At 48.1% G+C, this 15,339-nt stretch overlaps 1 protein-coding gene across 1 annotated transcript; it reads right to left on the bottom strand.

Moving 5' to 3' along the window:
- Positions 1 to 10,384: 10,384 nt before the first annotated feature.
- LOC120679650 lies at positions 10,385 to 12,734 on the bottom strand. Its single transcript, XM_039961291.1, has one exon. It carries the CDS (start codon positions 12,269 to 12,271, stop codon positions 10,826 to 10,828), a length of 1,446 nt encoding a protein of 481 aa, XP_039817225.1. The 5' UTR covers positions 12,272 to 12,734; the 3' UTR covers positions 10,385 to 10,825.
- Positions 12,735 to 15,339: the final 2,605 nt, after the last annotated feature.

Raw genomic sequence — 15,339 nt, 5'->3', positions numbered from 1 at the left:
GGCCGGAGTAAATAGCAGAGTGTCGGTGGCGGATCCCGTCCCGGAAAGCGCGTGGGAGCGCCCGGGCCCCACGGGCGGGAGAAGGCGACGGCGCGACGCCGCCCTCTCGCGTGCGCGTCCCGATCCCGACGCGCGCCTGTGACCCAACAGCGCCAACGCCCGGCGCCGACCCCGCTCCTGTTCTCTGCCCCGCCGCTTCGTCCCCTTGCGCGCCGACAGCCGTGACGACGCCGGCACGGCCGCGTACTCGGATCTTCACTGAAACAACATTCTCTCGCCTAGGAAGGCAGGCGGCCGGCCGGCCGGCAAGCATGGCCGACGCAACCAGCGCGGCCGAGCGTCGTCACGTTGCTCTCACGCACGCGTTCAGAGTGGATTAACCACCACCGCGTCCACCCCGATCGATGCGCATTGGCATGTGCCCCGCTTTCCACGAGCAGACACAGTGGCGGACCCAGAATTTTAATCTAAGGTAGTCCTAGTCAATACTATAGTAATTCGTATATAATATAGAATAACTAAAAAATGATTTATGTATATTTAAAAGAAAACATAATACCTTGAATGCAATATTTTAAGTAGAAAACTTACATAAAATGTAATATGACTGAAAATGCAATTACCTAAAATGTAATATTTTAAGTAGTTCAAAGCCTAGATTTATTGTGAAACTGCCAAAGTCTTAATCATACATGTCGAACGGAGTAGAGCAAATTCAGATATGGAGCAAGCAAAGAGATGTGCTCAAAACGTCCAAAATCAATAGTTCACTCTTGGGCTTTTGCACACCATATTCAAAGCAAATAGAAAAGGTCTGGCAGCAAGGCCCGAACACGGGGAGGCTCTGTAGCAGCGCAGGAGCCCGTGCGCAAAGAATCAGCAGCACAACGGTGGCAGCTCTCTTGAAGACTGATTATTGGGCCTTTCGTTCTGACTAGTACAGAAAATATGGCCCAAAATTTAGGGTAGTCCTGGGCTATCTGGACTACCCTTTGGTCCGCCACTGCTGCAGACAAATCGAGCCCGTGTCCGGACTCCGGAGAGGAGTGGGGGTAGATTTTTGGCATCAGATTTTGTTACGGCCAGGGTCAGACTGTCAGAGAGAGAGGTGACAGACAGGGGATGGTGGCCGCCACGCGATTAGCCGCCGCCCGGCACGCGTGGCGGTGCACCTGGCCCAGGTGGCTAGCGGTAGCGCGCGCGGGTCACCATTTCACCAAGCACCCGTCCACTGTCAATCCAACTCGCTCGTGGTGGTGGAGTAGGTACGTCTTCATCGCGCCGTCCTTTTGCTAATGGCGCTGGCCCAGATCTCCGGCCGGTCACCGCAAGGCTCTCTCGCCGCGGCCGTCGAGCGTCAACGACCAGAGCGCTGCAACTCCGGCGGTTGACCATCTGCTGACCGGGATTAGATTTCGCGGGGCCCGAGCAACACATTCCATCCATGAGACCATGGCCCATCCATCAACCATCATCGAGCTCGATCGTCTCACTTTTCTTTAAAAAAAAAGGTCATCCCGTACTAGTGCGGGCAGCATCAACCTCGGTCCTAAACAAATCCCGGGCGTGATATAATCCGTCCAGCGTACTTTGCACGTTACAGGCAGGCTATAAGTACTGACGTTCTTTTTTGTTTAGCACTAAAGCTGAATCACAGACAGGCCAGTAATGAAAAGGTCATTCCTCAGCCAAGTCCTGCCCCCCTGTTCTCCGGGGAAAAAAACCGAACAAAAGTTTCTGTGCCAGCCGGCTTCCCCTGATCGGAGCAGCGGGCTCCAGCGCTTTTCCTCCGTGCCGTGCGCCAGCTTGTTCGTGCATGCCACTCACGGCGTCGCTTCACCGGCGGTACAAAAGGAAGTACGGCGAGGTTGCTTAGCTGGGGTCCGGCCGGGTCCATGCCTCGGTTCATTTCGACGTGCAGTGTGGAGGGCAGGCACCAAATGCGACGCACCTAACGGGACGCGGGTACACAGCACGCGAAGCGCCGTACAGGCACCGGGTGGACGGACGGACAGCCGGGAGTGGGAGTGGAGCCGTGCCCGTGGAGGCGGCCTGGCATGGTCTCCCCCGGTCGGTCGCCGTGCCGAGGGTCAACGATTGTTCGGCGCGCGGCTCCGCAGCGTGCACGGGGCCCTCTACTCTAGTCGTCGTCGACAGTCGACACGGCGAGCTCAGCCCCCAGCGTTTCTTTTTCATGCTGTCGGCACTCGTTATATTTTAAATTCATTTTTTTAAAAAAATATTCAATCTTAGTCATCAAAATTCTCTCATCTATCTCCAGTTTTCCCGCACCCGTCATACTCTATATTTTATCCTCTATATCAACTAACAAACGTGGGCCCCACATGTCAGGATTTTTTTCCACTTTTTACCCCTCCCTCCCTCCTCTCTCTCCCTCTCGGCCTCCTCTCTCCATGGCTGCATCTCCGCCGCCGCTGCCCGGCCGCCGCCGGTGCTCCGACCCCCACCCCCACGCGCGTGCGCTGCCGGTGCTCCACCCCCGCGCTGCTCGGCCCGCGTGACCACGCCGCGCCGCCCCGGTGCGTCCTCCTTCCTCCCTGGAGCTCGGCGACCTTGAGATCCGGTGGCGGAGCTCCCTCTCGACCAACCGCGGAGGAGCCGCGGCGGCGGGCCTCGTGAGGAGCCCCGGCCGGAGCGGCGGGGTAGGCCTACGCGGCCGCGGCCTTGGCGAGCGCAAGCGGCGTGGGCAAGCGCGCGCGCCGCGGGCGAGCGCGAGCGCCAAGCCGAGCGCAGCGGGGGAGGCGACGCGGGCAAGCGCGAGCGCGAGCGCGAGCGGTGAGCCGAGCGCAGGGGCCAGCAGCGGAGAGGTGGCGCGGCCATGGCCCCCCTCGTCGACGGCGGCCATGGCACACGGCGAGCGCGGCGCACCGCCGGCGGTCGGCGAGCGTGGCGGCCCGGCAGCTCCTCCCCTCCCTCCCTCTCCACGCCAACGCGCCTTCATCCACCGCCGCCGGCCCTCCCTCCACTCCCTCCTGTTGGAATTTGGTCCATTTATAGCCCATTCAGGAGAATTCCAAAGCAACATGTGGCTGGTTGGTATTATTTCATACTGCTAGTAAAAGCAAGTGGACACCAATTTAAATATTGGAGCACTTTTTATGCGTTGAATGGAGCAGCCAAGAGATGGAGTGTGTAAGGCTTTGCTAAACACACACCAACGCATGCGCGCGCGCGTACCGACAACTTTTCGTGTGTTTACCCGCGTGACTTGTGACTTGTGACGTGCGATTTTGTGGCTGTAATACAGCCAATATTTTACCACTTGTGTCTCACATTTGAACCGTTGTGCATTGATTAGGCGCTAATTAATGGTTGGTTAATTCCTTAATACCTAGTAAATTGTCATGACCATCCTGAATGAGTTTTAATGTCTTTTATGGGCGTCATCAAAGAGATAACAGCTCCTTGAGGGCAGCCACGCTTATATTAGTGGACTGAAAATATTCAGGAAGGTCACTCCAATTTTCTCTGCCATTTTTCCACCTCTTGCTGTGCTGTGTCATTGAGCTGCTGGATCTCGCCGGCCCTTCCCTTGGCGTGCACTGAGGAGAAGGGTGAGCGGTATCTCCGAACCCTTACCATCGTGAAGCCTGCACGAGGGACGGCAATAAGATTTCTGGGCAGCGCAACTGCGTGACCGCTCGAGACCGATTGACTACGTTCTGCACTGCTACAATCTGCACTGCATCGTCTCTTCATGAGGATGGAGCGCTGCTTGGTAAGAGTAATCGAATTTAACATGAGTATGTTTCGATTCATTCTGCTCTGTCAGTTTTCAATCCTATTTGAGATAGCAGTAGCGTCGCTAATTTTATTTTGCCTCAAATTGAAATCTAGTCTCTTTAAACGCACATTTCCAACAATCCAGAAACCTTATTTATGTGTTTTTTGTAATTCAGCAATGGTTGGTCCTTCGGATGCAATGAAACCTGAGAGGTTTGCCGGTGGTAACTTCCGGAGATGGCAGACTAGAGTCAAATTTTGGCTCATGTCTATGGAACTGTGGTGGGTGATCCATCCAGTTATGCCATTCACGGTTGAGCAGATCGCGGCATTTGCGGGTGATAGTGATAAGGCGCTTGGATGTGTCTTATCCCTATTGTCAGATCAGTTGTACGATCTGTACGTGGATTACACAAACCTCACAGAGTCGTGGGATGCACTTGAGTGCAAATTTGCAGTCTCAGAAGATGGTCGCTTACTCTATACCTGTGAGCAGTTCTATGACTTCAGCGTTGATGCTGCAAAGTCAATAGTTGCACAGGCACATGAGATGCTGCTACTAGTTGGAGAGATTGCAAGTTTGGGCTGTACTTTGCCGGATAGGTTTGTGGCAGCGGGCATTATTGCCAAACTCCCTACATCTTGGAGGGATTCTGCCATAACCTTGAAACACAAACGAGACGATATCTCCACCGAGAATCTGATTATAGCTCTCGATGTGGAAGAGAAAGTAAGGGCAAAGGATGTTCCAGGAACATCCGCTCAAGGTGCAAGTGCAAACATCATAGTGAACAAGCCCACCTACAAGGGTAAGGGAAAGGGCAAGATGAACTATGGTGGAAAGTCTGAGAAAACCACTAACTTCAAGAAGAAACCTGAGAAGGATGATAAAAGCAGAGTATGTTTTGTGTGTGGCAAAGAAGGCCATCTTGCGAAGAATTGCCGCTACCGCAAGGACAGAGATGATGGAAAGCCTAACAAGAAGGTGAACATCACCATAGGCAATGGCGATGAGGCCGGTGGATCTCGGTATGGTAATTTTCCAGTTGTATTTTCGGTACTTCAATCTACAGATTGGTGGGTTGATACTGGTGCGAATATACATGTATGCTCTAACATATCCTTGCTTACTTCTTACCAGGGAGAGCGGTCTTCCTCCGTCTTGATGGGAAATGGATCTGCTGTGCCTGTTCTTGGTGTTGGTATGGTCGAACTGAAGCTGAGTTCAGGGAAGATTGTCCACTTGAAGAACGTGCAGCATGCTCCGTCAATAAACAGGAACTTTTTTAGCGGGTCCTTGCTTTGTCGAGATGGTTTTAAGTTAGTGTTTGAATCCAATAAAGTTGTAATTTCTAAATTCGGGAACTTTGTTGGTAAAGGCTATGAGAGCGGAGGCTTGTTCCGCTTAAACACTGTTGATCCAAATTTCCATTTGAATATTGCATCCATGAATTAAATTTGTGATTCCAATGTGTGGCACTCTCGTTTCTATCATATAAATTTTGACACCATTGCTAGAATGTCCAGATTAAAGTTTATTCCGAAACTGGAAGTAGTCAAAGGATCAAAGTGTCCATCATGTGTGCAAGCAAAACAACCTTGAAAACCTTTCAAGGGTTTAGAAGAGAAGAGAGACTTGGCACCATTAGATCTTATTCATTCAGATCTATGCGAGATGAATGGATTGTTGACTAGAGGAGGCAAGAGATATTTCATGACCTTAATAGATGACGCTACACGTTATTGCTATATTTACTTGCTGAAAACAAAAGATGAAGCATTTCACTACTTTAAAATTTTTAAGGCTGAGGTTGAGAACCAAATTGAGAGAAAGATCAAGCGTTTACGTGATGATCGTGGAGGAGAATACATCTCCAATGAGTTCTCTCAATTCTGTGCTGAACATGGTATAATCCTTGAGGTCACACCACCATATTCACCTCAATCAAATGGGGTGGCTGAGAGGAAAAATCGGATACTTACAGACTTGGTAAATACCATGTTAGAGAGTTCCGGTATGTCCTATGAATGGTGGGGGGAAGCTATTTTGACAGCAAATTTTGTCCTTAATCGAGTTGTGATAAAGAACAAAGACATCACTCCTTATGAGGGATGGAAAGGGCGAAAGTCTATTGTCAATTTTCTGTGCATGTGGGGTTGTTTGGCGAAAGTCAATATACCAGCGCCGAAAAAGAGAAAGTTTGGACCCAAGACGGTTGATTGTGTGTTTTTGGGTTACGCACAAAACAACACGGCTTACAGATTTTTAGTTGTGAAATCAGATTCTCCTGTTGTGAGCACTTACAATATCATGGAGTCGTGTGATGCTTCATTCTTTGAGGAAGTTTATCCCATGAGATCAGCAAGCAATAGTGAAACTCAGATTTACAATCAATCTGAAACAATTGCTCCACCTGAATCAAATAGTGAACCAGTTTCATCCGACGAAGATAATGATAAAGTCGATGATGCTCCACGCAAAAGTAAGAGACAAAGGGTTGCGAAATTCTTTGGTGATGAATTTATTATTTATCTTGTGGATGACGTGCCAAAACACTTCCAGAGGCCTATGCATCTCCTAATGCAGAGTATTGGAAAGAGGCCGTTCATAGTGAGATGGACTCCATCATGTCCAATGGGACTAGGGAGATCACTGATTGTCCAAGCGGGTGGAAACCAGTTGGATGCAAGTGGATTTTTATAAAGAAAATGAGGCCTGAGATACTATTGAAAAGCACAAGGCAAGACTTGTGCCCAAGGCTTATACACAAAAGGAAGGAGAGCATTTCTTTGATACTTACTCTCCAGTAACCCGAATTGCAACAATTAGAGTATTGCTTGCACTAGCAGCTTCCTATAGTTTATATGTCCATCAAATGGATGTAAAAACAGCTTTTCTTTATGGGGAGTTGGAGGAAGAAATATATATGGAGCAATCGGATGGCTTTGTTGTCCCTGGAGAGGAGAACAAAGTGTGCAAATTAATAAAATCCTTATATGGCCTCAAACAAACACCTAAACAGTGGCACGAGAAATTCGACACCACTTTAACATCTGCAGGATTCAGCGTGAACGAGGCAAATAAGTGTGTGTACTACCGTTATAGTGGGGGTGAAGGTGTTATATTATGCTTGTATGTCGATGACATACTTATATTTGGGACCAGCACTGCTGTGATTGATGAGATCAAATCTTTTTTATCTCGGTGTTTTGATATGAAAGACTTAGGTCCAGCAGATATAATTCTAAATATTAAATTGATGAAAAATGAGAATGGGATTACACTGAGTCAATCCCATTATACGGAGAAGGTTTTTAGCCGCTTTGGCTTTGCAGACTGTAAGATCGCTCCAACTCCCTACGATGCAAGTGTGAAATTTCGAAAATTCGAAGGACAGGGAAGAGATCAATTGAGATATTCTCAAATAATTGGATCCCTTATGTATTTAGCTGGTGCGATCAAAACTGACATCTCCTATGCTATAAGTAAACTGAGTCGGTTCACATCAAACCCAGGAGATTATCATTGGAAAGCACTCGAGCGAGTGTGTCGTTATCTGAGAGGTACTTCAGATTATGGAATTCACTACTCGGGATACCCACTTGTGTTAGAGGGGTATAGTGATTCCAATTGGATCTCGGATGCGAACGAGATCAAAGCTACTAGTGGCTATATATTCACTCTAGCCGGTGCTGCAGTTGCGTGAAGGTCCTGCAAACAAACAGTCTTGACAAAGTCAATGGCTGAAGCAGAACTTGTAGCACTAGAGACTGCCACTAATGAGGCTGAATGGCTTAGAGAGCTGCTTATGGACTTGCATTTGCTTGAGAAGCCGATACCACCCATCCTAATGTATTGCGGTAACCAATCAATGCTAGCTCAGGTTATGAATACAATGGATAATTTCAAGTCCAACAAGCATATAAAGCGGAGGCGTAAAACTGTCAGAAAAATAAGAAACTCTGGAGTTATAGCTGTGAGCTATGTGAAAAGTGAAAATAATCTGGCAGATCTTTTCACAAAGGGATTATCACGAAATGTGATTTCTGTGATTATCACGAAATAATCTGGCAGACCTTTTCTGGTATGAGGCCCATTTGAGTATGTTACACCACAATGGTAACCTATCCTATGTGATCGGAGATCCCGTGAAATAGAAAAGAGGAAGAACAAGTTGATAATGTAACTCAAAGAGTACATTAAAATAATAAAAATATACCCATGTCCAAATGACAACTATAGTACTCTTTACTGCTTGGAAGGATGGCATTAAGCCTTAATGTTCCCCATTAAAAAGATATCAGCCAGCAAGATATTCTTGAAGGGGAACACCTAAGTGAGTCTAACTGTAGGTCGCAGTTCTTGAGACAGGGCGCTGTCATTGAAAACTCACTAAAAGATATGGGAGCATACCATTAACACTCCGGTTATGCGATGTTGGTTTGGCAGCCTAGTATCAGTTGTGATTTCAAGTGAAGTCTGACCACATATGACTGAGAATTCAAGGCCTAGTCCATTCTTCAGTTGTGGGAAGATGAATCTTGTTATTCTAGGTATTAGTTCAACCCGTACGGGACTCATACCAAAAGACTGGTATATTAACGATGATACAGCACAGTGATCCTTTTGTCCTTCATTTCTTACTTTGGAATTAGTGGGGGATTGTTGGAATTTGGTCCATTTATGGCCCATTCAGGAGAATTCCAAAGCAACATGTGGCTGGTTGGTATTGTTCCATACTGCTAGTAAAAGCAAGTGAACACTAATTTAAATATTAGAGCACTTTCCATGCGTTGAATGGAGCAGCCAAGAGATGGGGTGTGTAAGACTTTGCTAAACACACACCAACGCACGCACGCGCGCACGTACCCGCGTCTTTTCGCGTGTTTATCCGCACTTGTGACTTGCGACGTGCGGTTGCGTGGCTGAAATAAAGTCATGTTTAGTTCAAGCGCAAAAATTTTTTGCGTTAGAATCTTACTAATTTGAAATACTAAATGAAGTCTATTTACAAAACTTTTTGCATAGATGGGCTGTAAATCGCGAGACGAATCTAATGATCCTACTTAATCCATGATTTGCAACAGTGATGCTACAGTACCATCCGCTAATTATTGATTAATCCTATATTAATTAGCATCATTAGATTTGTCTCGCGATTTACAATATATCTGTGCAAAAAAAATTATAAATAAACTTCATTTAGTACTTCAAATTAGCAAGATTCCGTCGCAAATTTTTTTTGCTTTTACAGGCCAGGCAACTAAACACAGCCTATGAATGATTGCCGCAGGCCTGCTGCAAGTGCAAAGCAGCAGCCGAGGCCCCAGCGTGGTGCTTCTTCTCCTTCTGACCGTGAATCCCGTCGAGGTCGCAAGCAACATTGCCCTGTTACCGAATTCCCTTGAGAAAAATCAAGTGTCAAGTAGTCAAGTGCTAGGAAAGCAATGTCGAAAAGGTCGGTACGTGGTTAGGCTTTCCTGCATTCTCGACAGATATCACGACACCGGAGTTAGGCTTTTGTGCAATTGTGCCGGTTTATAGCGGCGGCGTGGCAATGCCATCACATACGCACCGACCTGACCGCACAGCGCAACTGCCAAGGGGAACGATCCCATCTCCTTTCGCTCTCCGGACCAGCTCACGGGGAGGGACTAGGGAGGGAGGAATTCCGGCAATCAACCAATCAATCATTCATTCATTCATTAATTCACTCATCCGTCCCCATCTCCATCGGCTATTCCCGGTAGCATGGATCTCTGAATCTCTCCAAGGAACTGATTGTTTCCTCGCGAAATTCTCGTGAAATTCAAGCGCTCCAACACGGAGAAACTGAAACATTTCACATAAGTATATTATGATATAAGTAAAGTACACAAGTGGTTGCCAAACATGTTCGGAACTTTTAAAATGCATTTTTAGATACATGAACTTGTTCCAACGTGTCACATAGGTCCCTAATCTCTTAAAATGTATTTTTAGATCCATAAACTTGTCCCGCGGTGTCTAAACTCTCAAGGTGCCACTTTTAATTTAAAATAAAAATTGTTTTGCTACTTTAAGTTAATGAAAAATTCTTTTGTTAGTTGAAACTTAATAAATTGCTATTTTGATTTTTTATCGCGAATGGAACAAATTATCTTCATAAATTGATATAAAGCGGATGCAAAATATAAATAATTATTAGGAAATATTTAGGATTAGCATTGATATCTCCATGTTAACGAGAAAACTATAATTTTCATTGTTGATATCTAATGATCTAAATTAACCCACAATACAACTAATAGGCAGATAATTCAGAATTAAAATGGTCTTAATGGTAAAATTTCTAAATGAATCGGATGAAAAATAGTTTAATAAACCATCTATTTTGAATACAATTAATTAATGGCAATTTTGAAGGATATGAAAATTCATCTTGAAAGTTTAGGGATAGAAATGACATATTCAGACAAGTTTGGAATCTAATGATGCATCTTGACAGTTTAGGGACCTGAATGTCACCTTCTGATAAGTTTAGGCATCTAAAAAACATTTTGAGAGTTTAGGGATCTAAATGACATATCGAGGCAAGTTCGAGGACCGCTCATGTATTTTACTCTTATGATATGAAATGAACAAATATATACTCCTATATGATATGAACAAACACCGCCCAAATCACACCTCCATTTTTCGACAAAATTCGACATTGGTCAGTCGCCTCCGGGGATTTTCCCCACCGGGCAACATAATTCCTTGCGCATTATAGTAAAGGATGCTACTGATACCGTCCTTATTTTCCTCCCATTATCAAGTTTTATCCCTCTGTACCCAAACCAATAATCTAAAAAGAAAAGGGGGAGACATATAAATAATAAATGTAGGAAAGCGAAAAAAACGAAAATCACAGGTTCCCCCTTCTTCTTTTCCTTTTTTTACCCTCCTTTTTCCTCCTCGTTAAATTCTAGCCATTCTTTCTTACACTCACACCCTTTGGTTTCCGCCATATTGTCTTTCCCTTTTTTTTCACACAGGCGTCAGGCCGCGTCCTCTGTTGAATCTCTGATGTTCCCGTGCCTCCCTCGCTCGCTCTGCTCAGCTCTTCTTCCACTCCTCGGCGGCGCCGTCGGTGCCGGCGAGGTAGGCCTTCTTCCTCCTCTCGGCGCGCGCGCAGGCGCACACGACGACGAAGCACGCCGCGTACACGGCGTACACGCGCCAGTTGGCGCGGGGCGCCTCCCCGGCCGCGGCGCGGTGGAAGACCGCGGCGTAGTAGTGCAGGCCGACGGCGAGCCCCACCACCATCTGCGCGAGGCCCAGCGCCTTGGCGGCGTCCCCGCCGCCGTCCTCCTCGGGGGACGCCGCGCCGGAGAAGACCGCCACGAGGTCCACCATCTGGAGCACGAGGTAGCCCATGAACCCCAGCGACTGCGCGGCCTGCGTCCAGGCGTACGCGGCCGGGGACGCCGCGTGGAAGAACCGGAGCGGCTCCAGCCCCGTCACGGCCGCGGCGAGCGCCAGCGTCGCGAAGTAGATGGCGAGGTACGCCTGCGCCAGCAGCAGCGCGCGGTGGAGGAGCGGCAGGTACGGGCCCATGCGCCGGACCAGCGCCGTGAGCATGAAGAGCGGCAGCAGGAGCACCAGCACCGACGCCGCGGAGGCGGCCGCCGCCGCCCACCGGCCGCCCAGGATCGGGCGCACGCCGTCGGCGATCCCGGCGTTCGCCGCGGACAGGTACGCCTTGGAGTGGTGCGACAGGCGCGCCAGGTCCGGCATCAGCGTCTCCTGCAACTGCGCGGGCAGGCCCCGGAACTCGGAGATGAGGTCGCCCGTCCCCTCCGCCTCCTCCGCGAACACCACGTCCTCCTCCACCTCCGCCCCCGCCGCCGCCTCCTCCTTGCTCACTGCGGTCGCGTTCGCCTTCGCGCCGGCGACCACCGGCGCCTTCTTGCCGGGCTTGGCCGGCTTGGCACCGGCGTCCGCGGTCGAATTGGCCGGTTTCTTGGCCTTCCCCGCCGCGGTCTCAGATTTCGCCGTCTTCGTCGGCTTCCCCGCCTTCGCAGCCTTGGCAGGCTTGGCCGAATCGTCGCCCTTAACCTTGGCGACCTTGGCCGAATCGGCGCCCTTGGCCTTGGCGGCCGCCGCCTTATCCGGCTTTGGGACCTTGGCCTTGTCCGCCTTGGGGACCTTGGCAATGGCGGCGTCCCCGCCCGCAGCCGCCTTCCCGGCGGCCTTCTTGGCGGCCCCTTTCGCCGCGGCGGCCGACTCCGGCTTCTTGACCTTGGCGACCTTGGTCTGGTTCTTGGCGTCTCCGGCGAGCTTCTTCTTGATGTTGCCCGCCGCCGCGGCGCTCTTTCCCGGCTTGGTCGCCGGCGCGTCCTCCCCGTCGTGACCGGTGGACGACGCCGCCAGCAGCGCCTTCCGGCCGCCGGAGGCCTTGGGCTTACCCGGCTTGGCGGAGGCGCAGAGCGCAATGTGGGAGCAGAAGAGCGCGAGCAGCAGGAGCAGCACCAGCAGGGGCCGTGGCGACCAACGCGCCATTTCGGGCAGGCCGGCGCGGAAGATCTAAGGCGGGGCTCTTTGGGACTGGAGACTGGAGAGTGCGGCGGCGGCGGTGGAGGTGGATCCGGGCGGGGTCCGGACAGACGGAGGCGTGAGGGAGGGTTAAGGAATCCCCGGCCGGGCGTGCTATATACGGCCAGAGTTCGGGCGGAACTGTGTGCGCGAGAGTGTGAAGTGAGTGGGAGGCGAACCGCACACACCACCGCCGCGGCAGGGGGAGGGAGAGGAAGAAGATGGGTTGGTACAGCTGGTACAAAGGTCACGTGGTGCGTCTCCGCCTCCCGGAGGCAGACGTCAAACCGTCGAGCGGCCAAACTCTACCGCCCCCTGTAGCGTGGTAGGACGACGACGGGGATGTCTTTTTTAAAATGCAACGTATCTGTGCAGACCAAGAATCTCGTGCAAACCTATTAAATAAAGTTTCAAAAAATTCTGAAAAAATTATGAATATGCTTCTCAGATTACATCATCTATATATAAAATCTCATAGTCAAATTCGTCTTACTCTAGAAGTTACAAAAAAGAAAAATTTGAGATGCATTTGAACCATTATTGTTGTCAGAAAATTTGTTTTTTTTGTAACTTTTAGAGTAAGATGAATTTGACCATAAAATTTTGTATATAGATGAGGTAAGCTGAGAAGCACATTCATGATTTTTTCAGAATTTTTTGAAATTTTTTTAGTAGATTTGCAAGGATTTGCACAAGATATTTGGTTTGCACCATATACGTTCTTTTTTTAATGGGTCATAGTGTCACACGGACTAACTTGGGTGGTAACGGGGTAAATTAGTGACAGTGTGATGTGAATGCTGCTGGTACTGCCCGGTAAAAAAAAAATGCTACAAGGTGGATTTTCCCACGTTGCTAGAGGGATTCACTTTCAGTAATTTCGTTTCTTCTACGTCTAATTGTACTATGTGACGGTCTTTGCATGATCCTCCAGACCATTTTTTCTGATACACATTTTTCGACGTGAACCCTCCCAGTTACGGAGCAGTAGATTCTTTGCTATCAAAAAGTTCGCGCAGTTCATGAGTGAAATAGCAGAATCTTTGCATGATCCTACCAAGCTAGCCCTTGTTTAGTTGGATACAAAATTCCAAAATTTTACAAGATTTCCCATCATATTGAATCTCTGAATACATGCATGAAATATTAAATGTAGCTAAACAAAATAACTAATTACACAATTTGTCTGTAATTTGCGAGACCATTCTTTTGAGCATAATTAATTCATGATCGGATAATAATTATCAAATATAAACGAAAGTGATACATACCAAAATTCCAAAAAAAATTGTAACTAAACAAGGGCTTAGTCAAATAAACTGGACCGGAGGGTGTGGAATCCACCTTGTAGAATCCCGGTGGATTCGTTGCTATCACAGGAGAGGAGATGGGGTCTCTTTCTCAACACAAACACCCACCAGCTCCAGCTGCTGGTTGCAGGGGCAGCAGATGTTTGCACTTGGGGTTTACTGGCACTGCTTTTCTCTGCAGCCTTTCAACAGCTACAAGAAGAGCAAGAGAGAATCATCCTATTCATGGGATATAAATAAGTAGCATCCATAGAATCTAAAGTTGGAGTAGAACAGAGCAAAATCCACGTCCTTTTCTGTTAATTTCTGCTAAAGAACAGCAAAAAAAGACTGTTATTTTCTGTCATAACCCTTTTCGGATCATGGCGCATGGTTATTGCTATTGAGGACTTAATGATCTCAGACTGCTGCTACTGTCAGTCAAGTCGTTTAATTTTTGTTGAGGCGGTTGATGTACATATTGTGCAATTCCTTATGATCAATCGTTGCAGTCTTGTTGAATTCATCCTGATCATAATGTTTTAGTAGTCTTGTTGATGTACTCGGAGTTTTCTGATAGTTGTAGCAATACATGTTAGGATCCACACTGTAAGCTGTAGCTGACTACTCGATTTCATTGGTATGCTGCCAAAACTGCAATGAAGTGAAGTATATGCTGCATAAATTGCAATGGAGACATGGACCCATTTCATTATTGGAAGAAGTTACATGATGTATTTGCAGAGGCACAAGAGCCACACTCCACAGGCCTTTAGGAAAACATCATACTCTGCTGCTGCTGCAAGTACTATATGTGTTTGCTAGCTAGCCGTGTGTCGCGTGTCGTGTCGATGCACCGGCGGCCCTGCCGGCGTACAGATGAGCGCGTACGCCGGCCAGACGATAGATGGGCGGAGGCGTATGTCGACGAACGTGTCGCCCCACGGACATGGGTCGTCGTCCACCTGACGAAGCGGGCTCGTGCGAAGAGACGACACGTCCACACGTACAAGGGGGCCGGGCCAGGGACAGGTTGTACATGCGACGACACGGCCGATCGATCGAGTACTGACTAGGCATGCTGCAGTCAGTGCAGGCTCACGGTTCGGCTGCCCAATGGGCGCGCTTTGTCGGCGACATGTACTGCTAGCGCTCTTGTGTTCCTGCCATGTTTTTGTTCACACCAACCTTTCCTGTTCTTCTTTTTGTTTATGGTAACTGGTACTACATCAAAATATTAAAGAGCAAGTTAGTTGCTGAAAATGATTGTTCTGTCAGTGGCTCAGTTGCTTTTGAGTGGTAATCTCTGAATACAGTACCCACGTTACTCAACTCCAGATATCCCACTGAGATATCCCATGGTGTGTTTAGTTCATTTTGGATTTTGGATTCTGGAAGGGAATCTTTCAACATTTGAAGTATTAAATGTAGATTAATTATAAAACTAATTATAGATCTCGCCTGTAAACTATGAGACGAATCTAATGAGTCTAATTAATTCATCGTTAACACATGTTTACTGTAGATTTACTGTAGCAATTTTGTGTCTAATCACTCCCTAATTAGGCTCATTAGATTCGTCTCGCGATTTACAGTCCATTTGTTGTGTAATGCGATTTATTTTTCAACTATATTTAATACACCATGCAGACGATTTACAAAAATTTTGGATTTTGGGATTTTGGATCTAAACACGGCCTTCATGACATGGACCTCATGACATCAGGATGGTCACTTCTGCTTCTT

The sequence above is a fragment of the Panicum virgatum genome, chromosome 6N, assembly GCF_016808335.1.
Source record: "Panicum virgatum strain AP13 chromosome 6N, P.virgatum_v5, whole genome shotgun sequence".
NCBI lineage: Eukaryota > Viridiplantae > Streptophyta > Magnoliopsida > Poales > Poaceae > Panicum > Panicum virgatum.
This window is presented reverse-complemented; position numbering and strand designations above follow the sequence as displayed.

Excerpts from the sequence above, each read along its gene's own strand:
- LOC120679650 (XM_039961291.1), bottom strand. The coding sequence starts at position 12,271 with ATGGCGCGTTGGTCGCCACGGCCCCTGCTGGTGCTGCTCCTGCTGCTC.